This window comes from Melanostigma gelatinosum (genome assembly GCF_949748355.1).
Source record: "Melanostigma gelatinosum genome assembly, chromosome: 24".
Taxonomy (NCBI): Eukaryota; Metazoa; Chordata; class Actinopteri; order Perciformes; family Zoarcidae; genus Melanostigma; species Melanostigma gelatinosum.
Window position 1 is genome coordinate 10702418 of NC_136657.1, and position 27180 is coordinate 10729597.

A 27180-nucleotide genomic window follows, 5' to 3' on the forward strand; every position below is an offset into this window, starting at 1 on the left:
GTGATATATTAATCTGTCATGTGTTAATCTGTGATATATTAATCTGTGATGTGTTAATCTGTGATATATCAATCTGTGATATTAATCAGTGACATATTAATCAGTGATATATTAATCTGTGATATATTAATCTGTGATATTAATCTGTGACATATTAATCAGTGATATATTAATCTGTGATATATTAATCTGTGATATATTAATCTGTCATGTGTTAATCTGTGATATATTAATCTGTGATATTAATCTGTGACATATTAATCAGTGATATATTAATCTGTGATATATTAATCTGTGATATTAATCTGTGACATATTAATCAGTGATATATTAATCTGTGATATATTAATCTGTGATATTAATCTGTGACATATTAATCTGTGATATATTAATCTGTGATATATTAATCTGTGATATATTAATCTGTGATGTGTTAATCTGTGATATATTAATCTGTGATATTAATCTGTGACATATTAATCTGTGATATATTAATCTGTGACATATTAATCAGTGAGATATTAATCTGTGACATATTAATCAGTGATATATTAATCAGTGATATATTAATATGTGATATATTAATCAGTGATATATTAATCTGTGATATATTAATCAGTGATATATTAATCTGTGATATTAATCTGTGACATATTAATCAGTGATATATTAATCTGTGATATATTAATCTGTGATATATTAATCTGTGATATATGAATCAGTGATATATTAATCTGTGATATATGAATCTGTGATGTGTTAATCTGTCATATATTCACTCTCACAGGTCAGGCTCACAGGTCACTCTCACAGGTCAGTCTCACAGGTCACTCACAGGTCACTCTCACAGGTCACTCTCACAGGTCAGTCTCACAGGTCACTCTCACAGGTCACTCTCACAGGTCAGTCTCACAGGTCACTCTCACAGGTCAGTCTCACAGGTCACTCACAGGTCACTCTCACAGGTCACTCTCACAGGTCAGTCTCACAGGTCACTCTCACAGGTCACTCTCACAGGTCACTCTCACAGGTCACTCTCACAGGTCACTCTCACAGGTCACTCTCACAGGTCAGTCTCACAGGTCACTCTCACAGGTCAGTCTCACAGGTCAGTCTCACAGGTCACTCTCACAGGTCACTCTCACAGGTCAGTCTCACAGGTCAGTCTCACAGGTCACTCTCACAGGTCAGTCTCACAGGTCACTCACAGGTCACTCTCACAGGTCAGGCTCACAGGTCACTCTCACAGGTCAGGCTCACAGGTCACTCTCACAGGTCAGTCTCACAGGTCAGTCTCACAGGTCACTCTCACAGGTCAGTCTCACAGGTCACTCACAGGTCACTCTCACAGGTCACTCTCACAGGTCACTCTCACAGGTCAGTCTCACAGGTCACTCTCACAGGTCACTCTCACAGGTCACTCTCACAGGTCACTCTCACAGGTCACTCTCACAGGTCACTCTCACAGGTCACTCTCACAGGTCACTCACAGGTCACTCTCACAGGTCACTCTCACAGGTCAGTCTCACAGGTCACTCTCACAGGTCACTCTCACAGGTCAGTCTCACAGGTCAGTCTCACAGGTCACTCTCACAGGTCAGTCTCACAGGTCACTCACAGGTCACTCTCACAGGTCACTCTCACAGGTCACTCTCACAGGTCAGTCTCACAGGTCACTCTCACAGGTCACTCTCACAGGTCACTCTCACAGGTCAGTCTCACAGGTCAGTCTCACAGGTCACTCTCACAGGTCAGTCTCACAGGTCACTCACAGGTCAGTCTCAGGTCACTCACAGGTCAGTCTCACAGGTCACTCTCACAGGTCACTCTCACAGGTCACTCTCACAGGTCAATCTCAGGTCACTCTCACAGGTCACTCTCTGCGTATTCTCTGCAGTTCGTGTATTTTTAGGTGTTGAGCTTCATTTTGACAGGAAACAAATAATAACGTAGCTGTGTTTCAGCTGCAGGACAGCAGTGAAGGCCCAGGTACAACATAACTCTGTTACAAAACTCTACTACAACTAAATGTACTGCACTGAAACATTACTTCAGGAAAAGTACAAACACACTGTGAAAATACTCCACGACCAGTGACAGTACCACTACGTACTACCTCACTGAAGTAGAAGTACTAGTAGTTCTCTGTGTGGACTTCTGACTCTTTTCTTTCTGGATTAGTGGTCTCGCTGCTGGTCTTGGTCTCGCTGCTGGTCTTGGTCTCGCTGCTGGTCTTGGTCTCTCATCTGGTCCTGGTCTCGCTGCCGGTCTTGGTCTCGCTGCTGGTCCTGGTCTCGGACCTGGTCCTGGTCTCGCTGCTGGTCTGGACCCTCATATCTCTGTGTTCACAGTATAAAACAGACTGTATTACTGTATAAATCCTGCGGTAGTACTCGCAGCAGTACTGGGTGTATGTCTCTTTAACAGCCTCGCCTCTTCTTGGAGTTTCCTGGTTAAACTTTATCTTCCTGTAACTTCCTCTGAACGTCGAGTCCTCCGTGTGTACTCCTTCTGAAGGTAAAGTATAAAGTACATTAAATGAAGTACCTGGTAGACTGGTGTGAGCCGTCTTTACTGTAGTCACAGTTGTGTGTGAACATGAGAGTATTAAGAGAGTTATTGTGCGCTGGTTTGAACATGAAGACGTTGTTACCGAGAGTCGCTCCGTCATTCTCTGAACGTCACACCAAAGATAATAATATAATATATAAAGTTAATGAAAGAAGCGGACTAAAAACGGTTCATTTATCTTTATTTGTGTTGATGTTGAAGAGAGTTTACCAGAACGAGATCTGAACTTACTTTAACGTTACAACCGTGAAGGCATCATAAATACAATTAAAATATAGATTTGTTATGTACCAATTAAATATGTATTGAAATAAAAATAAATTAAACAAAAGTGTTTGAATTTATCGGATTTATTTTTCGAACGCAGCAATAAAATAATAAAAATAAGTGTTTTTATTTTAACCTGTAAAATAACTGCGTCACTAAATGAGGAAGATCCGTTGGCCCGCATTACGTCATCGCACCACGTGTCAGAACAAACACTGGGAAAGTCCCTCGTGCTGCAAAAAACAGTCACGTGGTGCCATCTGCTGGAACAAAAGTAAACTACATGTTAGTAGTGAACACAGATTACACAGTAAAATACAAAAAACACATTTAATGAGTGTATATATACGTGTATTATATCCTATAATAATACGTCATAATTTATTATAGATTTAATTTTATATTAATCTGACTAAAGTAGTTAAAGCTGTCAGATACACGTGGTACAGTATAAAGCAGGGGTTCTTAACCTTTTTGACCTCGGGGCCCAACTTTTCAAGTACAAAGTGTCCCGGGGCCCACTCTGACTATATGCATCAAACGTGTCAGACAACCTGCAGGTCATACAGAAACAGAGCAGTGGGCCTTTGGAGTCAGTACAAATTTAAGATTTTTGTCCGCATAAAATAAAAAAGTATCTTTCAGTATAAATAACTGCCGGTGGCTGTATCTGTACAGGTAAAGGACAGTATAGGGCTGTAACTACACTATCAGTGAACAACTGCCTCAAATTTGAAGAAGATTGGACAAAGTATGACCATTCTACAGAGTTTCTTCATGAAGAGATCCAGGCGGAGCTCTAAAAGGACATTTGGAGACCCAAATGGACACATGGTAACCACGTGATATTCTGACACACTAAAGGTGTTTCTCCCTTTACATTGTGATTTTATATTATTTTCCTTTTATTATTAGCCTTTGCAAATTGCAAAAACTATGTATATAAGGTGGAAGACATGGTGTGTGAGTAGCGGACTTGCTGTGCTTAATGGCTGCGACCGAGCGCACGATCGAGAATGAGAATAGCTCAGTTACGCAAACGTTGGTTGACGGCTTATGGAAGAGGAGGATAAGGTTTGTACTATAAGTACCAGCGTTTTCTGAAGGCAGTAGCTCCATGGTAACATCCGTTAGCACGTTGTCGGGTCTGTAATGTGTCTTTTTCCGTCGAAATGCTGCAAGATACGACTTGCAGCGGTTATGGCGACTTTGGACAGTGTGTGTGTGGGCTCCTTTTGTGGAGAAACCATAAGAAATGAAAGAAAATCGATGATTTCTTTGCAAAGATGAGGATTTTGGGCATGCTGGGATACCAAACACGGACATGTTTTGTGACGTATTTGCGCAAACAAGCCGTAGGAACGGAAGGGGAGGGGATCGAGGATGCCGGTGTTGAACAGGCAAAACCCTTGTTAAATAAATGAGATGATACAATGTGATGATCACAAATACATTTATTATCATGTGTATGTAAACCTGCATACACAACAAGAAGCCCAACAGACGTTCCCACGAGCGTTGGATGTTTCGTCGCTACGTGTCTCTTTATTTCTGAAGGCTTCAGAGCTTCGTTTGATAGCATTAGCTCACATTCCACACACTGAGCACTCGGCTCTGCCTCGTTGCCTCCGTTCACAAAGCCGTACTTAAGAAAGTCAGGGTTGTACTTGCGCACACATTTAGACTTTTGGGGGGTATGGCACCACTGTCGTCTTCATTTTTTCTTTTTAATAACTTATCCATAACTTTCGCTACAGGCGAGCGGCTAGCTGAGTGTCTTCTTCTGCTTATTGCAGCTTGTTAAACAACTGACTGGCGCATTACCGCCACCAGGTGGTGGGAAGCTGTATTGTAACTGAGCGTCTCATGGATAACAGTGATATCTCTGGTGTCTTCAATTGATAACCTATGCGGTCCCGCGGCCCACAGGTGCAAAACTGAAAGTTTTTCTCGGCCCTCTAGGTGGCGCTGAGGTGTAGCACAGTATAAAGTACAATATGTACCTCTGAGATGTAGTACAGTATAAAGTACAACATGTACCTCTGAGATGTAGTACAGTATAAAGTACAACATGTACCTCTGAGGTGTATTACAGTATAAAGTACATGTACCTCTGAGGTGTAGTACAGTATAAAGTACATGTACCTCTGAGATGTAGTACAGTATAAAGTACTACATGTACCTCTGAGATGTAGTACAGTATAAAGTACATGTACCTCTGAGATGTAGTACAGTATAAAGTACTACATGTACCTCTGAGGTGTAGTACAGTATAAAGTACAACATGTACCTCTGAGGTGTAGTACAGTATAAAGTACTAGATGTACCTCTGAGATGTAGTACAGTATAAAGTACAACATGTACCTCTGAGGTGTAGTACAGTATAAAGTACTACATGTACCTCTGAGGTGTAGTACAGTATAAAGTACTAGATGTACCTCTGAGATGTAGTACAGTATAAAGTACATGTACCTCTGAGGTGTCGTACAGTATAAAGTACAACATGAACCTCTGAGATGTAGTACAGTATAAAGTACAACATGTACCTCTGAGGTGTAATACAGTATAAAGTACTACATGTACCTCTGAGATGTAGTACAGTATAAAGTACATGTACCTCTGAGATGTAGTACAGTATAAAGTACAACATGTACCTCTGAGGTGTAATACAGTATAAAGTACAACATGTACCTCTGAGATGTAGTACAGTATAAAGTATCACATGTACCTCTGAGATGTAGTACAGTATAAAGTACTACATGTACCTCTGAGATGTAGTACAGTATAAAGTACAACATGTACCTCTGAGATGTAGTACAGTATAAAGTACATGTACCTCTGAGATGTAGTACAGTATAAAGTACAACATGTACCTCTGAGGTGTAGTACAGTATAAAGTACAACATGTACCTCTGAGGTGTAGTACAGTATAAAGTACTATATGTACCTCTGAGGTGTAGTACAGTATAAAGTACAACATGTACCTCTGAGGTGTAGTACAGTATAAAGTACAACATGTACCTCTGAGGTGTAATACAGGATAAAGTACAACATGTACCTCTGAGATGTAGTACAGTATAAAGTACAACATGTACCTCTGAGATGTAGTACAGTATAAAGTACAACATGTACCTCTGAGGTGTAGTACAGTATAAAGTACTACATGTACCTCTGAGGTGTAGTACAGTATAAAGTACTAGATGTACCTCTGAGATGTAGTACAGTATAAAGTACATGTACCTCTGAGGTGTCGTACAGTATAAAGTACAACATGAACCTCTGAGATGTAGTACAGTATAAAGTACAACATGTACCTCTGAGGTGTAATACAGTATAAAGTACTACATGTACCTCTGAGATGTAGTACAGTATAAAGTACATGTACCTCTGAGATGTAGTACAGTATAAAGTACAACATGTACCTCTGAGGTGTAATACAGTATAAAGTACTAGATGTACCTCTGAGGTGTAGTACAGTATAAAGTACATGTACCTCTGAGATGTAGTACAGTATAAAGTACTAGATGTACCTCTGAGATGTAGTACAGTATAAAGTACAACATGAACCTCTGAGGTGTAGTACAGTATAAAGTACTAGATGTACCTCTGAGATGTAGTACAGTATAAAGTACATGTACCTCTGAGATGTAGTACAGTATAAAGTACAACATGTACCTCTGAGGTGTAATACAGTATAAAGTACTAGATGTACCTCTGAGGTGTAGTACAGTATAAAGTACATGTACCTCTGAGATGTAGTACAGTATAAAGTACTAGATGTACCTCTGAGATGTAGTACAGTATAAAGTACAACATGAACCTCTGAGGTGTCGTACAGTATAAAGTACAACATGAACCTCTGAGATGTAGTACAGTATAAAGTACAACATGTACCTCTGAGGTGTAATACAGTATAAAGTACTACATGTACCTCTGAGATGTAGTACAGTATAAAGTACATGTACCTCTGAGATGTAGTACAGTATAAAGTACAACATGTACCTCTGAGGTGTAATACAGTATAAAGTACTAGATGTACCTCTGAGGTGTAGTACAGTATAAAGTACATGTACCTCTGAGATGTAGTACAGTATAAAGTACTAGATGTACCTCTGAGATGTAGTACAGTATAAAGTACAACATGAACCTCTGAGGTGTAGTACAGTATAAAGTACATGTACCTCTGAGATGTAGTACAGTATAAAGTACTAGATGTACCTCTGAGATGTAGTACAGTATAAAGTACTACATGTACCTCTGAGATGTAGTACAGTATAAAGTACATGTACCTCTGAGATGTAGTACAGTATAAAGTACAACATGTACCTCTGAGGTGTAATACAGTATAAAGTACTAGATGTACCTCTGAGGTGTAGTACAGTATAAAGTACATGTACCTCTGAGATGTAGTACAGTATAAAGTACTAGATGTACCTCTGAGATGTAGTACAGTATAAAGTACAACATGAACCTCTGAGGTGTAGTACAGTATAAAGTACATGTACCTCTGAGATGTAGTACAGTATAAAGTACTAGATGTACCTCTGAGATGTAGTACAGTATAAAGTACAACATGTACCTCTGAGGTGTAGTACAGTATAAAGTACATGTACCTCTGAGATGTAGTACAGTATAAAGTACTAGATGTACCTCTGAGATGTAGTACAGTATAAAGTACAACATGAACCTCTGAGGTGTAGTACAGTATAAAGTACTACATGTACCTCTGAGGTGTAGTACAGTATAAAGTACTACATGTACCTCTGAGGTGTAGTACAGTATAAAGTACTACATGTACCTCTGAGATGTAGTACAGTATAAAGTACAACATGTACCTCTGAGGTGTAGTACAGTATAAAGTACAACATGTACCTCTGAGGTGTAGTACAGTATAAAGTACTACATGTACCTCTGAGGTGTAGTACAGTATAAAGTACAACATGTACCTCTGAGGTGTAGTACAGTATAAAGTACTACATGTACCTCTGAGGTGTCGTACAGTATAAAGTACAACATGTACCTCTGAGGTGTAGTACAGTATAAAGTACTACATGTACCTCTGAGGTGTAGTACAGTATAAAGTACATGTACCTCTGAGGTGTAGTACAGTATAAAGTACAATATGTACCTCTGAGATGTAGTACAGTATAAAGTACTACATGTACCTCTGAGGTGTAGTACAGTATAAAGTACAACATGTACCTCTGAGGTGTAGTACAGTATAAAGTACAACATGTACCTCTGAGGTGTAGTACAGTATAAAGTACAACATGTACCTCTGAGATGTAGTACAGTATAAAGTACAACATGTACCTCTGAGGTGTATTACAGTATAAAGTACATGTACCTCTGAGGTGTAGTACAGTATAAAGTACAACATGAACCTCTGAGGTGTAGTACAGTATAAAGTACTACATGTACCTCTGAGGTGTAGTACAGTATAAAGTACTACATGTACCTCTGAGGTGTAGTACAGTATAAAGTACTACATGTACCTCTGAGATGTAGTACAGTATAAAGTACAACATGTGCCTCTGAGGTGTAGTACAGTATAAAGTACAACATGTACCTCTGAGGTGTAGTACAGTATAAAGTACTACATGTACCTCTGAGGTGTAGTACAGTATAAAGTACAACATGTACCTCTGAGGTGTAGTACAGTATAAAGTACAACATGTACCTCTGAGGTGTCGTACAGTATAAAGTACAACATGTACCTCTGAGGTGTAGTACAGTATAAAGTACTACATGTACCTCTGAGGTGTAGTACAGTATAAAGTACAACATGTACCTCTGAGGTGTCGTACAGTATAAAGTACTAGATGTACCTCTGAGATGTAGTACAGTATAAAGTACTACATGTACCTCTGAGGTGTAGTACAGTATAAAGTACAATATGTACCTCTGAGATGTAGTACAGTATAAAGTACTACATGTACCTCTGAGGTGTAGTACAGTATAAAGTACAACATGTACCTCTGAGGTGTAGTACAGTATAAAGTACAACATGTACCTCTGAGGTGTAGTACAGTATAAAGTACAACATGTACCTCTGAGGTGTAGTACAGTATAAAGTACAACATGTACCTCTGAGATGTAGTACAGTATAAAGTACAACATGTACCTCTGAGGTGTATTACAGTATAAAGTACATGTACCTCTGAGATGTAGTACAGTATAAAGTACATGTACCTCTGAGATGTAGTACAGTATAAAGTACTACATGTACCTCTGAGGTGTAGTACAGTATAAAGTACAACATGTACCTCTGAGGTGTAGTACAGTATAAAGTACTAGATGTACCTCTGAGATGTAGTACAGTATAAAGTACAACATGTACCTCTGAGGTGTAGTACAGTATAAAGTACTACATGTACCTCTGAGGTGTAGTACAGTATAAAGTACTAGATGTACCTCTGAGATGTAGTACAGTATAAAGTACATGTACCTCTGAGGTGTCGTACAGTATAAAGTACATGTACCTCTGAGATGTAGTACAGTATAAAGTACATGTACCTCTGAGATGTAGTACAGTATAAAGTACATGTACCTCTGAGGTGTAGTACAGTATAAAGTACATGTACCTCTGAGATGTAGTACAGTATAAAGTACTACATGTACCTCTGAGATGTAGTACAGTATAAAGTACATGTACCTCTGAGATGTAGTACAGTATAAAGTACTACATGTACCTCTGAGGTGTAGTACAGTATAAAGTACAACATGTACCTCTGAGGTGTAGTACAGTATAAAGTACTAGATGTACCTCTGAGATGTAGTACAGTATAAAGTACAACATGTACCTCTGAGGTGTAGTACAGTATAAAGTACTACATGTACCTCTGAGGTGTAGTACAGTATAAAGTACTAGATGTACCTCTGAGATGTAGTACAGTATAAAGTACATGTACCTCTGAGGTGTCGTACAGTATAAAGTACAACATGAACCTCTGAGATGTAGTACAGTATAAAGTACAACATGTACCTCTGAGGTGTAATACAGTATAAAGTACTACATGTACCTCTGAGATGTAGTACAGTATAAAGTACATGTACCTCTGAGATGTAGTACAGTATAAAGTACAACATGTACCTCTGAGGTGTAATACAGTATAAAGTACAACATGTACCTCTGAGATGTAGTACAGTATAAAGTACCACATGTACCTCTGAGATGTAGTACAGTATAAAGTACTACATGTACCTCTGAGATGTAGTACAGTATAAAGTACAACATGTACCTCTGAGATGTAGTACAGTATAAAGTACATGTACCTCTGAGATGTAGTACAGTATAAAGTACAACATGTACCTCTGAGGTGTAATACAGTATAAAGTACAACATGTACCTCTGAGGTGTAATACAGTATAAAGTACAACATGTACCTCTGAGATGTAGTACAGTATAAAGTACTACATGTACCTCTGAGATGTAGTACAGTATAAAGTACCACATGTACCTCTGAGATGTAGTACAGTATAAAGTACTACATGTACCTCTGAGATGTAGTACAGTATAAAGTACAACATGTACCTCTGAGATGTAGTACAGTATAAAGTACAACATGTACCTCTGAGATGTAGTACAGTATAAAGTACTACATGTACCTCTGTGATGTAGTACAGTATAAAGTACATGTACCTCTGAGGTGTAGTGCAGTATAAAGTACTACATGTACCTCTGTGATGTAGTACAGTTAACACTACAAAATACTCAAATGGAGTATAAGTACCTCAACATTGTACTTGTTACTGTGCTTGAATAAACTCCTCCAGTGTGTCTGCTGTTGATGGAACATTGTAACTGGTTAAACTGGTTCAACTGGTTAAACTGGTTTTCAGAGCGTGACGACTCACAACACTTCAAAACAAAGCTCTCTCTCTTATTGTGAAAATCTGGAAACAGCAAGACAACTTCCTACTTCTGACCCATTGTTTTAGTCGATATTTGTTTACATTTTGACAAATACTCTGTTAAAAATCTGTTGAATGATCTATTAGGAGTTCCCATTCGCCATGGAAGGACCTGGTCCAACTAAACCTGGACCTGGACCTGAACCTGAACCCAGCTGCGGGTCCTTAAGGAGCAACGGGTCCATGGAGGAGCCATTTGTAACGTAAGTCATCATCAGTTCGTCACAAAACATGTGAAAGAACAAACCTTCTTAAAGCAGAAACTGCACACTGAAGCTTCTCTGGTGGTCTTCCTCTCTGTCTAACAGGGACCTCAGGGAACCGGACCCTGAACTGGACTCTGATCAACCTGAACCCAGCTGTGTGTCCATGAAGAGTGACAGGTCCATGAATCCGCCGCTGTCTTTCAGAAAGAGTGGCCAAACGTCCAGGTAATGAATTATAAACGCCTCTATGCTCACCTGATTTATCTTAAAAACGCTGCTTTTATTCTCTCGACCTGTAGCGGGATGCGACCTGCTGTGCTGTATTACCAGCCACGAGCTCCCTGGGTCGGCTTAGTGGTCGTACAGTCCAGTGTTTGAAAGTATATTTTTTACTTACATTCTATGCTGCCTGGGGAAGCTCCAGCTTCAAGATTACTTTACGACAGATGGATTTCTGCATAAAACGTAACTCTGAATAACCCGCGTGAGCATCCTATGTTCTCCGTTATGTGAAGCAGTGGGATGACAGACACGGATTTCCAACCTGGTATTGCAGAGGTTGTTGGTTTTATTTTATGAAAGTAAGATTCAGGTTATGATACAAAGATGAATACAGTTGAAGGCAGAATGGTTTTGTGTGAAATACAATGGAAAGAAATGGATAGTTTAGACTCCTACCGGAGGCAAAATACCTCTCGAGAGTCGTTTTAGAATACCGAGCAAAGGAACCCTTCACGGTGTTGTGTTGAAATGTTCGATACTTCCAACCAAAGGAACCCTTCACGGTGTTATGTTGAAATGTTCGATACTTCCAACCAAAGGAACCCTTCACGGTGTTGTGTTGAAATGTTCGATACTTCCAACCAAAGGAACCCTTCACGGTGTTATGTTGAAATGTTCGATACTTCCAACCAAAGGAACCCTTCACGGTGTTATGTTGAAATGTTCGATACTTCCAACCAAAGGAACCCTTCACGGTGTTATGTTGAAATGTTCGATACTTCCAACCAAAGGAACCCTTCACGGTGTTATGTTGAAATGTTCGATACTTCCAACCAAAGGAACCCTTCACGGTATTATGTTGAAATGTTCGATACTTCCAACCAAAGGAACCCTTCACGGTGTTATGTTGAAATGTTCGATACTTCCAACCAAAGGAACCCTTCACGGTGTTATGTTGAAATGTTCGATACTTCCAACCAAAGGAACCCTTCACGGTGTTATGTTGAAATGTTCGATACTTCCAACTAAAGGAACCCTTCACGGTGTTGTGTTGAAATGTTCGATACTTCCAACCAAAGGAACCCTTCAGAGAAGTGTATCGAGGGGTGAAACCACACTCCAATAGGAAACCTGTTGGAGTGTGTGGTCCAAAGCTGATGCAAGGGAGCAAAAGTTGAAGTGAAGAGTGAAATGTCACTGCTTACATCCTGTCCTCCGCTGAATGCGGATGTAGGAGGCGCCTGCGCTAAACTAAGTTGTAGTTCAAACTGGCTCGTTTGTCACCTGCTGCTCTTTAAAGTGAAGGGTGCTAGCCTCGAAGTTAGCCACAGCTTTGAATCGGGCAGCCATGTAGCGTTTACCCCGGAGGAAATGTCAAGAAACACCAGGTTCACACCTGCATTCTCTCTAGTGACCACCAGGGGGCGACTCCTCTGGTTGTATAGAAGTCTATAGAAAATGACTCTACTTCTCTCTTGATTTATTCCCTCAGTAAACATTGTAAACATGAGTTTATGTCTCAATCTCTAGTTTCAAGTCTTCTTCAATGCAGCATGATGTTCATTTAGTACATTATGGTCCATTTAGAGTCACACAGACCATAAAGCAGGGGATGCTTTAGGGCGGGGCTACACGCTGATTGACAGGTCTCTACCAGAGACGTGTACGGCGTCTCTACGTCACGACGACTACGTCCAGATATGGTCACTTCCTGTTCACTGGTTGCAAAAAACAACAAGTTGGCAACAGTGAAATAGCCAAACTTGAGGCTTCAAAACATCAGTCCACAAACCAATGAGAGACGTCACCATGACTACGTCCACTTCTTACATACAGTCTGGAGTCCTTCCTCTTCTTGGGTACCGGGACCTTTATGAGTCCGAGGCTCTGGTTCCAAACCTCCCTGGTGGTGTGGAACTAAATAATAGCATGAGAACACTAGCTGGGTAGATAAAGGGACGAAGAGGCACCGCTAGAACTTTAATATCGTGACACTCGTTCTCCCAGAAAGACGATGAATAATAGAACAGAAATCTTTCAGTGTGAAGAGCTTCAGACTTTTATCTTCTTGTTGATAGCTTCTAGTCTTCAGCAGCTTCTGGAGCTGAAGATTTAATAAGTGGATCTCCTTCTCTGGTGGTCTTCCTCTCTGTCTGACAGGAACCTCATGGAACTGGACTCTGATCAACCTGAACCCAGCTGTGTGTCCATGAAGAGTGACAGGTCCATGGAGCCGCCGCTGTATTTCAGAAACACTCGCCAAACGTCCAGGTAATGAATGATCCATGGAACCAGTGGAGCGTTCATGAACGCCTCTATTCTCAGCTGATTTATATTTGTGTGTGTGTGTGTGTGTGTGTGTGTGTGTGTGTGTGTGTGTGTGTGAGTGAATGGACTGTACTTGTATCGCTCTTTCCTCGTCTTTCCGACCGCTCAAAGCACTTTCACACTACTTGTCATCATTCACACTCTGATGACGGGCTAAGTGCTCAAGGACACATCGACATGGACGAGCGGAGCCGGGGATCGAACCGCCGATCCTCTGACTGAAGGACGACCCTGCTCTCCACTTCTTCTTCAATGATGAAGTCACAGTTATAACAACAGAGTAACTTAAACAAAACACCAACTAGATCACAGAACACAATGACCTCACTCAGCCCAGACACTAAGCTCAGCCTCTTACTGTGAGATGACTTCTTCATGGTGGACGTGGTCCTTCTGAGCTTCTTGGTTCGACTCAAGCTGATCAGCTCCAAGCTGTGTGGATGAACCTGTGTGTTGGCGGAGAGGGTTTTCTCAGAGAGGAAGCGTATTCTGCTTCCTTGTAAGCACTTGATTGGAAAGAGAATTTGTTCTTCTCTTTCTCTGAAGGATGTGTTTTCTTCTTTCTGCAGGTAAGTTGTCCACTTCTCTTCTTCAGGATCCAAGAACAGAGTCCATTGTCGTCCAGTGAATTTAAGACCGTGACCTCGGATGTTCTTTTTACAAACAGCAGCGCTATGTTTCTGTGCCTCCTCGCAAGTGAAGTGAACTGCGTGGAATGGCCGAGAGCTGAGGGTGAAGCAGAGTTTGATGGTTTCAGGGACAGAGTTGCACCACAGGAAGTCCTGGGGCCCTCGTCCAATTAGATCCCAGCGTTGAGCCTGGATGAAAAGTCACACCCAGGTGTGATTGAACGTGACCGGGGTTGGTGTCAATCTGAAACTCAAATCAGGCTTTTGACTGCTCTGCAGGCCCTGCAGGCCTGTAGGCCCAAGTCTTTGTAGCACACCATGTCAGACCCCAACAAGAGCTTCAGACTTTTATCTTCTTGTTGATAGCTTCTAGTCTTCAGCAGCTTCTGGAGCTGAAGATTTAATAAGTGGATCTCCTTCTCTGGTGGTCTTCCTCTCTAACAGGAACCTCATGGAACTGGACTCTGATCAACCTGAACCCAGCTGTGTGTCCATGAAGAGTGACGGGTCCATGGATCCGCCGCTGAATTTCAAAAGAATGTCCTTCGGAAGTAAGAAGCCTTCACAAAAGCGCGGGTAAGTCATCATCCAGGACAACCAGCGGAGGGTTCGGCTGCAGGGCAGCAGAGGCTGAATGGGGTTCAAAGCACTGGAGAAGAGGTTCAGCCAGTGGCGGCTGGTGGATTGTTTGTTGGGTCGGGCCATCCAATCAATTTCAGCAAATAGTATAATTCAATGCAAAAAATAAATAAAATTTCACAAACGCATTCGTACTTTGTAGTTACATTGTTATCATTTATTCCAACACTGACATAATAAGGACATCTTATTCATACAATTCAGTGTATTAATATATATATCTCATATAATAATAATATTCAGTATAATATGATATATAAATACCATATAATCATAAATATACAATATAAATATGAATATATTATAATAAAATGTAAATATCATATAATCATAAATATACAACATAAATATCATGAATATATTATAATAAAATATAAATACCATATAATCATAAATATACAATATAAATATCATGAATATATTATAATAAAATATAAATACCATATAATCATAAATATACAATATAAATATGAATATATTATAATAAAATATAAATACCATATAATCATAAATATACAATATAAATATCATGAATATATTATAATAAAATGTAAATATCATATAATCATAAATATACAATATAAATATCATGAATATATTATAATAAAATATAAATACCATATAATCATAAATATACAATATAAATATCATGAATATATTATAATAAAATATAAATACCATATAATCATAAATATACAACATAAATATCATGAACATATTCTAATAAAATATAAATACCATATAATCATAAATATACAATATAAATATCATGAATATATTATAATAAAATATAAATATATAATCATAAATATACAATATAAATATCATGAACATATTATAATAAAATATAAATACCATATAATCATAAATATACAACATAAATATCATGAACATATTATAATAAAATATAAATACCATATAATCATAAATATACAATATAAATATCATGAATATATTATAATAAAATGTAAATATCATATAATCATAACTATACAATATAAATATCATGAATATATTGTAATCAAATATAAATACCATATAATCATAAATATACAATATAAATATGAATATATTATAATAAAATATAAATACCATATATCATAAATATACAACATAAATATCATGAACATATTCTAATAAAATATAAATACCATATAATCATAAATATACAATATAAATATCATGAATATATTATAATAAAATATAAATATATAATCATAAATATACAATATAAATATCATGAATATATCATAATAAAATATAAATACCATATAATCATAAATATACAATATAAATATCATGAACATATTCTAATAAAATGTAAATATCATATAATCATAAATATACAACATAAATATCATGAACATATTCTAATAAAATATAAATACCATATAATCATAAATATACAATATAAATATCATGAATATATTATAATAAAATATAAATATATAATCATAAATATACAATATAAATATCATGAATATATTATAATAAAATGTAAATACCATATAATCATAAATATACAACATAAATATCATGAATATATTCTAATAAAATGTAAATATCATATATAGTCTGATAGAAGAAGTATATTTGAAGATGCCCCGATGAACCTTGTTTGTTGGAGAAACACCCATCAGTGCGGGGAGGAAACCTGCATGTTTTCATGATGATGAAGTTATTTGAAAAGGAACTTTGCTCTTCTGAGTGGCAAACCTCTCAATGACCTTCTCACTGAAGTCAGGCATGTCCCTGACAAGTTCCTTCTCCATGGAGAGCACAGCCAGAGCATTCAGGCCATCCTGTGTCATGGTGCTCCTCAGGAAGGTCTTGATCCTCTTCACAGTGGAGAAACACCTCTCGGGTTCAGCTGTGGTCACGGTGTGGTGATGAGGATCCTGAGCAGAGTGACACTCTGTGAAGGTTGTTCTCCATGAAGAACTGGTACATAGGCACTGCACCACTGCAGGCCTTGCACTCACTCTTCTCATAGATGAGGGACAGCTCTGTTTTGAGCTTGGCCTGGTCCAACATGGGGTAAGCCTCCACTGTGGTTTCAAGCAGCGACTCAGGGAACGTCACACTGTGTTGTGGGAACAACGCTCCATGCAGCAGTGTTGTGCTGACGAGGTGCTGGCTGAAGGAGAACCGCTCCTTGGCTTGCATCAGGATGGTGTCGCATACCTGTCAAAGAGAAATCAACTTCAATTTGCAATGAAGCTATTTTGATGAAAGTGATTCTGATTGAACACATGCTTCTGTGATAAAGTCAAGTATTAAAAAAACAATGTGTAAAGTCTGACAAACAACTTCAGATGATGGGAAATTATAACGACATCATCAAAATGTATCAGACGGTCAGTTAGCAGCTTGTCCTCCCTTTTCAGGAGACGGTCGAGTATGTTGTTGAATATTTGACTACTTCCTGTAGTTAGCATGTGCTGTGCATACACACCCACATAGTACATGTATGTGTGCGAGTGTATAAAGTATTAATATTGACAACTACAACACAACAACCTCTGTAGCCAGCCTCTGTTGTTCCCCATGTCCCAGCGTCCTGCTGGTCAGATCCACTGTCCCCACACAGAGGACATGGACGCCCTGTTCCAACAAATAAAGTTCCAGTTTCTAACTTGACATCTTCAAAAACAACTCGGCCTCTTCTACAAACGGACTTGGTGGACACCTGAATAAGCCTGTTATTACAAATTGTGTTTAATAACGACCTGCATTTTCCTAGAAATCTGATCTTTTTCCTTTAAAATATTGAAACAAATATCATTGTGATGCTTTCTATCATAATCATTCACTTTGATGACTCGGCCCATTTCGGCTTTTACAGACTGTTGGACGTGAGCAACTCATCTTTCCAACAACAAAAGCTTTATCAGCTCGTAGTAAATATCGTTATTGATCTGATTTTTTGAATGCTGTCTGTGAACCTCTGGACAAGTCCTTCACTGAAGACAGGGTCGATGTTCCTCTTCTGCAGCTGGCTGAAGAGCATGTCCACATTTGGCATGATCTTGTGGTATTGTGTATTGTGTATTGATGTGACCGACAGTTTGGGGATTTTAATTATCTGTAATCTCATATCTCATATTCATGGACTACTTTCATTCTCTTGTTGATAGTTTCTTGTCTTCCAGCAGCTTCTGTAGCTGAAGATTAAAAAGTGAATTTCCTTTTTGTTCTCTCTGTCTAACAGGAAGCGCAAGAGACCGGACTCTGATCAACCTGAACCCAGCTGTGTGTCCATGAGGAGTGACAGGTCCATGGATCCGCCGCTGTCTTTCAGAAACACTCGCCAAATGTCCAGGTAATGAATGATCCAGGGAACCAGTGGAGCGTTCATAAACACCTCTATTCTCACTGCTTTCATTCTCTTGACCGATTGGAAACAGAAACTAAAGCGTCTAAAACTATTTTGTGATTACGTCGTTTTCTGAGGCGCTAAACGAAGTTGTCGGCTCCTTCAAACTGGCTCGTTTGTCACCTGCTGCTCTTTAAAGTGAAGGGTGCTAGCCTCGAAGTTAGCCACAGCTTTGGATCGGGCAGCCATGTAGCGTTTACCCCGGAGGAAATGTCAAGAAACACCAGGTTCACACCTGCATTCTCTCTAGTGTCCACCAGGGGGCGACTCCTCTGGTTGTACAGAAGTCTATAGAAAATGACTCTACTTCTCTCTTGATTTATTACCTCAGTAAACATTGTAAACATGAGTTTATGTCTCAATCTCTAGTTTCAAGTCTTCTTCAATACAGCATGATGTTCATTTAGTACATTATGGTCCATTTAGAGTCACACAGACCATAAAGCAGGGGATGCTTTAGGGCGGGGCTACACGCTGATTGACAGGTCTCTACCAGAGACGTGTACGGCGTCTCTACGTCATGACGACTACGTCCAGATATGGTCACTTCCTGTTCACTGGTTGCAAAAAACAATAAGTTGGCGACGGTGAAATAGCCAAACTTGAGGCTCAAAACATCAGTCCACAAACCAATGAGAGACGTCACCATGACGACGTCCACTTCTTACATACAGTCTGGAGTCGTTCCTCTTCTTGGGTACCGGGACCTTTATGAGTCCGAGGCTCTGGTTCCAAACCTCCCTGGTGGTGTGGAACTAAATAACAGCATGAGAACACTAGCTGGGTAGATAAAGGGACGAAGAGGCACCGCTAGAACTTTCTGGTGGTTCACTGTGTCAACAACGCTGAAAGGTCCAGCAGGAGGACGGCCGAGGGGAGTGGGAAGGCTGATCCAGCAATGTGGGGTTCCTCTGTGACGGCAAGGAGGGCGGTCTCGGTTGAGTAGCCTGAATGAAACCAGACTGGTGTGGGTCAAGAAGCTTGTTCTGGTTGAGGTACGCATTGGCCTATAATTCTTTACATCGGAAGAGTTGCTTTCTTTAAAACAGGGTTTGGTCTGTTGTGTCTTTCTAACCCTGGTTTGGTGCAGTGTTTGAAGGTGTTTTTACACACGGAACTGCAAAGAAATGCAGCCGGGACAGTGGGATCAGCAGCACGATCAAGACTTCACTGTGTGGAGCAGGGGGGTCAAACTCATCTTCACTCTGGGGCCACATCAGCATCACGGTCCTCAAAGGGCCGGTTGTAAATGAGTTGAGCCGGTTGAACGGCTCAACTCAACTTCTGTTTTACACTCAAACATCTCCGCGACTTATTGAGTGGCGTAAGAATCGCGCGACACAACGAATCGATCATGAAATTCGTTGCCAACTCTTTTATGAATCGATTTTATCGATTCGTTGTTGCAGCTCGACAGACAATTGGAACAGCAGCTTACTTGATGACATCATCACCTCAGCTGGTCTCATGACTTTCATCCGTTTTGTTCTGTAAAGTATTTTCACAATCAAACTAAATATGACAACCCTGCTGTTTTCGTTTTCATTTGAAATCAAAAATGATATATTATTATTTACATATATATACATATACATGTATGAATAAATATATCACCAGTGTTGTGATCTGATTATAGCCTCACAAAGTATTAAAATAGACCTTGTAGTACAGAACTGTGGTCTCTTTAGGATGGCTATGCTGTTTTCGAGCAGAAGCCTACAAATAGGGGGCGTGAAAGAGGTTAAACAACTAACTTCTTCCCTCAAAACATCCTAAAATGACTTTCTGTGACTTAACAACAGTATTATTTAGAAGTTTCAACTTCCACTTGTGTGATTTCTCCTCCGCCATTGTTTCCTGTTGCTGGTGCAAAATGCATTCTGGGATATTTGGCTGTCCCAAGTACAGACAAGTCACCTCCGATGCATCCCCGGTAAAATGGGCGGAGCCACATCCGGGCATTAGGACCGTGCTTGGCTGGATGTGGACTTTGAATTGGAACAGTACTTGGGCTGAGACTGATGACGTTTCACAAGTCCACGAGTTCACAAGTACAGAGAAGTACGCATGTTGAGAAAGACACCATCACTCGTTGGAATCCTCTTTATGGGTTGTTGCATCTCCTGTCCACCTGTTGTGATCGTTTTAATGTCGGCACACAGACAACATGCTGTCTCATCACTTCGACTTTCTATCTCATCATTTCGACCATGGGGATACTTTTATTTTCACATCTAACTTTTCATTTTTGCTGGCAGATTCGCGGGCCACATAAAATGACGTGGTGGGCCGTATGTTTGACACCCCTGGTCTGGAGGAGCCGTCCTTGTGTTGGTCTCTGTGTGGACAGACACAGTGTGAGATGATTGTTCATGATTCCTCCACAGAGAGGACCAGCAGAGCTCAGAGGTTCCCAGAGGTCCGTCTGCCCAGCAGCATCAAACACACCTGGACTCCATATTCATGGTCTGTACATGTACAACTGCTGTTACATCTCTTGTGTTCACAATCATCTCCGTGCTGCACTCTGTAGACCAGTGGATCGTCAGTCTGTCCAACATGGATCTGATGTTTGCTTCCATGCTTTTAGTTTGTGTCATTCATAGAATGTTCTGTTCCAGCTGCTGGAGGAGAACATCGTCACTTTTGTGAAGAACGAGCTGAAGAAGATCCAGAAGGGACTGAGTTCAGATTACCCAGAATGCTTAGAGAGTCAGAGGGAGGATGAGGAGGTGCTGGACGGTGAGGATGAAGAGCAGAGGAGGAGCAGCAGAGAGGCGTTTGTGAAGATCACAATAAACTTCCTGAGGAGAATGAAGCAGGAGGAGCTGGCTGACTGTCTGCAGAGCAGTAAGAGGATTTCTCTAAAGATTCAACATGCTGGATAAATGTGACGTTTACTAACGTCTCAAGAGATGGACCAACATGTATTCATAGACTCATTCTGTGAGGAAATGACATGTTGAAGTCTGTTCTTTGACTCATTGATCTTCTTTGTTGTGTTCATTCAGGACTTCTTGCTCCAGTTTGTCAGCGTGAACTCAAATCTAACCTGAAGAAGAAGTTCCAGTGTGTGTTTGAGGGGATCGCTAAAGCAGGAAACCCAACCCTTCTGAATGAGATGTACACAGAGCTCTACATCACAGAGGGAGGGACTGCAGGGGTCAATGATCAACATGAGGTCAGACAGATTGAAACAGCATCCAGGAAACCACACAGACCAGAAACAACCATCAGACAAGAAGACCTCTTTAAAGCCTCACCTGGAGGAGAGGAACCAATCAGAACAGTGATGACAAAGGGAGTGGCTGGCATTGGGAAAACAGTCCTAACACAGAAGTTCACTCTGGACTGGGCTGAAGGCAAAGACCACCAGGACATACTGTTCACATTTCCATTCACCTTCAGAGAGCTGAATGTGCTGAAAGAGAAACAGTTCAGCTTGGTGCAACTTGTCCATCACTTCTTCAGTGAAACCAAAGCAGCAGGAATCTGCAGGTTTGAAGAGTTCCTGGTTCTGTTCATCTTTGACGGTCTGGATGAGTGTCGACTTCCTCTGGACTTCACCAACAATGAGGTCCTGACTGATGTTACAGAGTCCACCTCAGTGGATGTGCTGCTGACAAACCTCTTCAGGGGGAAACTGCTTCCCTCTGCTCGCCTCTGGATCACCACACGACCTGCAGCAGCCAATCAGATCCCTCCTGAGTGTGTTGGCATGGTGACAGAGGTCAGAGGGTTCACTGACCCACAGAAGGAGGAGTACTTCAAGAAGAGGTTCAGAGATGAGGAGCAGGCCAGCAGGATCATCTCCCACATCAAGACCTCACGAAGCCTCCACATCATGTGCCACATCCCAGTCTTCTGCTGGATCACTGCTACAGTTCTGGAGGAGGTGTTGAAGACCAGAGAGGGAGGAGAGCTGCCCAAGACCCTGACTGAGATGTACATCCACTTCCTGGTGGTTCAGTCCAAACTGAAGAAGGTCAAGTATGATGGAGGAGCTGAGACGGATCCACACTGGAGTCCAGAGAGCAGGAAGATGACCGAGTCTCTGGGAAAACTGGCTTTTGATCAGCTGCAGAAAGGGAACCTGATCTTCTATGAATCCGACCTGACAGAGTGTGGCATCGACATCAGAGCAGCCTCAGTGTACTCAGGAGTGTTCACACAGGTCTTTAGAGAGGAGAGAGGACTGTACCAGGACAAGGTCTTCTGCTTCGTCCATCTGAGTGTTCAGGAGTTTCTGGCTGCTCTTCATGTCCATCTGACCTTCATCAACTCTGGAGTCAATCTGCTGTCAGAAGAACCAACAACCTCCCGGAGGTCTAAAGTCTCTAGAGACAAACCTGAACCAACACGTTTCTACCAGAGTGCTGTGGACAAGGCCTTGCAGAGTCCAAATGGACACCTGGACTTGTTCCTGCGCTTCCTCCTGGGTCTTTCTCTGGAGACCAATCAGAGTCTCCTACGAGGTCTGCTGACACAGACAGGAAGTAGCTCACAGACCAATCAGGAAACAGTCCAGTACATCAAGAAGAAGATCAGTGAGAATGAGTCTCCAGAGAAAAGCATCAATCTGTTCCACTGTCTGAATGAACTGAATGATGGTTCTCTAGTGGAGCAGATCCAACAGTACCTGAGGTCAGGACGTCTCTCCACAGATAATCTGTCTCCTGCTCAGTGGTCAGCTCTGGTCTTCATCTTACTGTCATCAGAAGAAGATCTGGATGTGTTTGACCTGAAGAAATACTTTGCTTCAGAGGAGGCTCTTCTGAGGCTGCTGCCAGTGGTCAAAGCCTCCAACAAAGCTCTGTAGGTAGACTTTAACAATCAATGAAGACTATATTTCAACAGGAGAGACGATATAAATAACGTATTACTTGTTTTCTGTTGCTTCTTCAGACTGAGTGGCTGTAACCTCTCAGAGAGAAGCTGTGAAGCTCTGTCCTCAGTCCTCAGCTCCCAGTCCTCTAGTCTGAGAGACCTGGACCTGAGTAACAACGACCTGCAGGATTCAGGAGTGAAGCTGCTGTCTGCTGTTCTGGAGAGTCCACACTGTGAACTGGAGACTCTCAGGTCAGATCACGTTACGCTTTGTCTCAAATGATTTGAGACACCTCTCTTAACTTTAGAGGGTAACTTGGACCTTTGTCCTTGTGTCTAAGTGACTAATGGGGACAAGTTGGTGCAGTATTGAGGGAGGACGCTGCAGACGGCAGCCGCTAAACGGTCTGCAATGTCATCGCTCGGGGCAACTCGTCAACGTACGTCCATGAATAGAGCTTGTTGTTGCCACAGACAGGCTCAGATTGTTGTTATAAGTAACGGACATATTCAGCTTCACTTTCTGTACGCCAACACAACTAACTCTGACTAAAGCGGTGTCCAATGGCACTCCTCTCTCCTACTTTGGCAACAAGTCACATGAAACATGAAATGGAATGAGAAAGGTCAGAACAACGTTTTACTTCCTCGTGTTCTCTCTCAGTACTTGACCAAGTTCAGGAACTGCTGTCCCCGTTAGTCACTCAAGACACGATAACATGGAAAGAAATAGGAATCAGGTTGAAAAATGCATCTGCTTAGCAAACATTTTAACATGGATGTCATTGTTTCCTTCAGTCTGACACACTGCAACCTCTCAGAGAGAAGCTGTGAAGCTCTGTCCTCAGTCCTCAGCTCCCAGTCCTCTAGTCTGAGAGACCTGGACCTGAGTAACAACGACCTGCAGGATTCAGGAGTGAAGCTGCTGTCTGCTGGACTGGAGAGTCCACACTGTGAACTGGAGACTCTCAGGTCAGGATTAACTCACCCATTCAACTGTTATATTACTATCATACTATTTGACTATTTAAATCAGATTTACATCAGATGATGAACTGCAGACCTGCGGAGGAATGTGTCAAAGGACCTTTAACTGAACGTTAGCTTCTAGAGCAGACTGGGCATTGTACGGCCCGCGGGAGGTCATTGGGAAATTCCTAAGACTAGTCGGGAGAAGAAAGTATATGTTTGTGAGTCAATATCAAATAATACAGAGTCTGATGAATGAACAAAGTTGCCATGTTAATGTATTTGCCTGCAGGCAAGCAGAGAGCAAATCTCACAGACACGTATTGCAGAGTCTTGTGAGGAATGCCCCAAGAATCATCTCCGTACATGTTTATTTATACCTCAGAGACAGAGAAAAGGAGCAGAGAAGGGAGGGGCTGAAAGTGGAGGACAGTCATACGTGTGCACTGTGCAATGCCTGCTATGTTCTCTGCATTACAAGAACAGGCCCGGTTCTCTGCCGAGGCCATATATGACCTGCAAATGCTTCTTCTGTGCTCTTTGCCCCGTATGGATGTTTCATGTCACAGCGGGCGCTGTCCTCCTCCAGAGAACTATGCAGAGAGCATGAAACAAACAGTTTTTCCTTTTGCAGAGGTCATTGGGAAATTAGGAATAAAAGGTAAATAAGTGTACCTCATGCACAGAATAGAGCTGCATGGCTTTTATTTTGAAGGCGACTTGTTGTGTTTTTTCTGCTCAATGTACGTATGTTCTGAACGTATGTGAGCAGCAGCGTCACTGCAATGTGTTGGTGAACTGAGTTTAGGGAGATGTGAGTCAGCTGTTAGCCCTCAACAATGTCAGCCTGTGTTAAAACAGAAAGACTGACACAGAGAGTAGAGTTTCATCAAAACATGGACTTTAAAGTGTTTCTTCACTGAAGTCAAAGGTAAAGCCGTGTGCTTAGTTTGTGGAGAACAAGTCAGTGTTGAAGGATTACAATGTGAATCGTCATTACGAGAAGAAACAGGAAACACTGACGGATGCAGAGCGGACAGGACGTCTGAGGCTTTGCTAGCTAAGCTGCAACAGCAACGAGGCCTTTTTACCGAGCTTCACACATCCAGGGATGCAGCCGCCAAGACCGGCTTTGTGATGTCACACTAAAACCAGTCAGCCATTCTCTGATGGGGAGTTCATCAAAGAGTGTTTGGTGGACTCTGCTGCACTACGAGGCCCCCAGAAAAAAGAGGCATTGGAGAATGTGCAGCTCTCAGGCGCACTGTAACGAGGAGGATCGAGGACATGGAGGGGAATCTGGAGCTCCAGCTGCAAAGAAGAGCAGACCATTTCCAACTTTTCTCCTTGGCTCTGGACCAGAGCTGCGATGTCCGACACAGCAAGTGACTCATCTTTGTACGTGGGATAAGGAAAGACTTGGTGATTACAGAGGAGCTGCAGCAATGCAGTCAATGAAAGGGACGACGGCGGAGTGACGTGTGCACGGAGGTAATGCATGCTTCCACAAGCTGGGACTGAAATGGGACAAACTGGCATGTGTCTCAACCAACGGTTGTCCAGATCTGACGGGAGAAATGTCGACTTTTGAAGCGGATGCAAGATGACGTGACTGAAATCAACCCGGAACTGAACTTGGTATTGTTAGATCCTGGGGTACTTCTGGCCCGATACGGGGCTACTTACTGACTCAGCTCTCTATTAAAAGATTGTCGAGCTGGTGTTCTTGCGAGGGAACTCGCCTGGCTCTTCTAACTGCCGTTACTCCCGACGTCTACCCTGCTTCCTCCGGTCTGAGTGCACTCGGTCGAGGGGCCACCCTGACCCCGGGCGCTCCTACCAGTCGCGTCGGTTATGGCAGCTTCCCTCTTATGGATCCGTGCTCTTGGTAAATGCCAGGTTAGGTTTTAACGGCTAGGATTAATTCTTGCTAAAACCGTAAGGGGTTGTTAAGTGGATTCGGTCTCTAGGATAACCTTACAGAACTCAGTTGTTAGACATACAATGGCTTTAACTTTTTACTGCCACGAGGAACTTTTTACTACTTGAGCAAATGAATGCACTTGAGAAATTTACTTTAAATGCAGATTAGATATTTATTGCAGGTTATATTTTAGTTAGTTTGCAAGGGTTAAAGCTACAGCTCACATAAAATGTTACTGCACTCGATTCGTTAAGTTAATTTTCTTCTCTGATTATACTCATTAGTTTTAGTCGCCGAGACGGCTCGGTTGGAGCTGGATGTTCAATGGTGCGATGAAAAGGTTCTTTTGGAGTTGTTAGGAGCGAAGGTCTGGCCGGACCCTCGGCCCTCCTGCTCTGCAGCGGAGTCCGTTCAACAGTCCTCAAAACTCAGTACAAAGTCTTTCTCGGGCTGCTGCGTCTTCTCCGTTGTCCAGATGATAAGAGTCGAGCAGTGGGGAGAGGAAAACCTCCGTCTTTAATTCTTGTTGTCCACGAACGGTGGTCTTCTTTCCGTGAACAGAGACGAAGTCCTCGGACGCGGCTGTCGAACGAGGTCCAGTGTTTCTCCATGGATGGCTCGGTCGGCGTCCCATCGTGAATTCCCGTCTTGCTGTTTGCAAGTTACTTCTTTCATAACACTTTTGGGCTGCCTCTCGCGTCTCTCCCCCCTCTTCCTCAACACGTCCTCCCTCAGCCCGTGATTAACATGACATCATTGATCTGGTGCCTGTGCTTCGAAAATGACCTAACTTTTGTGTGTGTGTGCATGAGGAAATCACCCCAACTTCCCTGTCTGGGTGTTCAACATCTGTTGCACTTCCCCTTTCTCTTTTTGCCAACTCATCCTGACAAAACACTTTTCTTACATCGCAGCTCCGGTCACACAGAACATTTGTTAATCAGTTTTTACATTTGTTAAATCGGTTTGGTTAGTACACATTTGCTTATAAAATGATTATTATTGATCTCATCCTTCATCATTATTGTGCTTTGTGTCTTTTCTTCTCAACCATCATTATTTCCCCATCCCTTGAAGCCAACACCCTGCTTACTTCCTCTTTCTCCGTACTTTCTACACTCAGACTGCACTATACTCAGATACACTTATTATTATTATCAGGTCTACATTTGTTAAATCACTCTATGTATTAAACATTTGTTATGTAACGATCATACACTTTATCTTTAGATTACACTTTAACTATTGATTTCTGATTATATGCTTTTTATATCCTGACCTTCCCCTGATCGTGTATGCATGTTTTCG

General features: G+C 41.4%; 1 protein-coding gene across 5 annotated transcripts in view; it reads left to right on the forward strand.

Annotated features, from left to right (window-relative positions):
- Window positions 1-27180, forward strand: part of LOC306797396 (uncharacterized protein) — a 252933-nt gene that overhangs the window by 222504 nt on the left and 3249 nt on the right. For 3 of the 5 annotated variants that reach the window (XM_079296739.1, XM_079296740.1, XM_079296742.1), the window contains 8 exons: window positions 13341-13451; window positions 14582-14713; window positions 17988-18098; window positions 20540-20618; window positions 20774-21002; window positions 21164-22967; window positions 23058-23231; window positions 23778-23951. In XM_079296739.1, coding sequence (XP_079152865.1) covers window positions 13341-13451; window positions 14582-14713; window positions 17988-18098; window positions 20540-20618; window positions 20774-21002; window positions 21164-22967; window positions 23058-23231; window positions 23778-23951 — 2814 coding nt within the window. Of the gene's footprint in view, window positions 1-2468; window positions 2518-10839; window positions 10956-11060; window positions 11184-13340; window positions 13452-14581; window positions 14714-17987; window positions 18099-20539; window positions 20619-20773; window positions 21003-21163; window positions 22968-23057; window positions 23232-23777; window positions 23952-27180 lie in introns of those variants that run through there. The other 2 variants (XM_079296744.1, XM_079296741.1) reach the window with 2 other exon arrangements.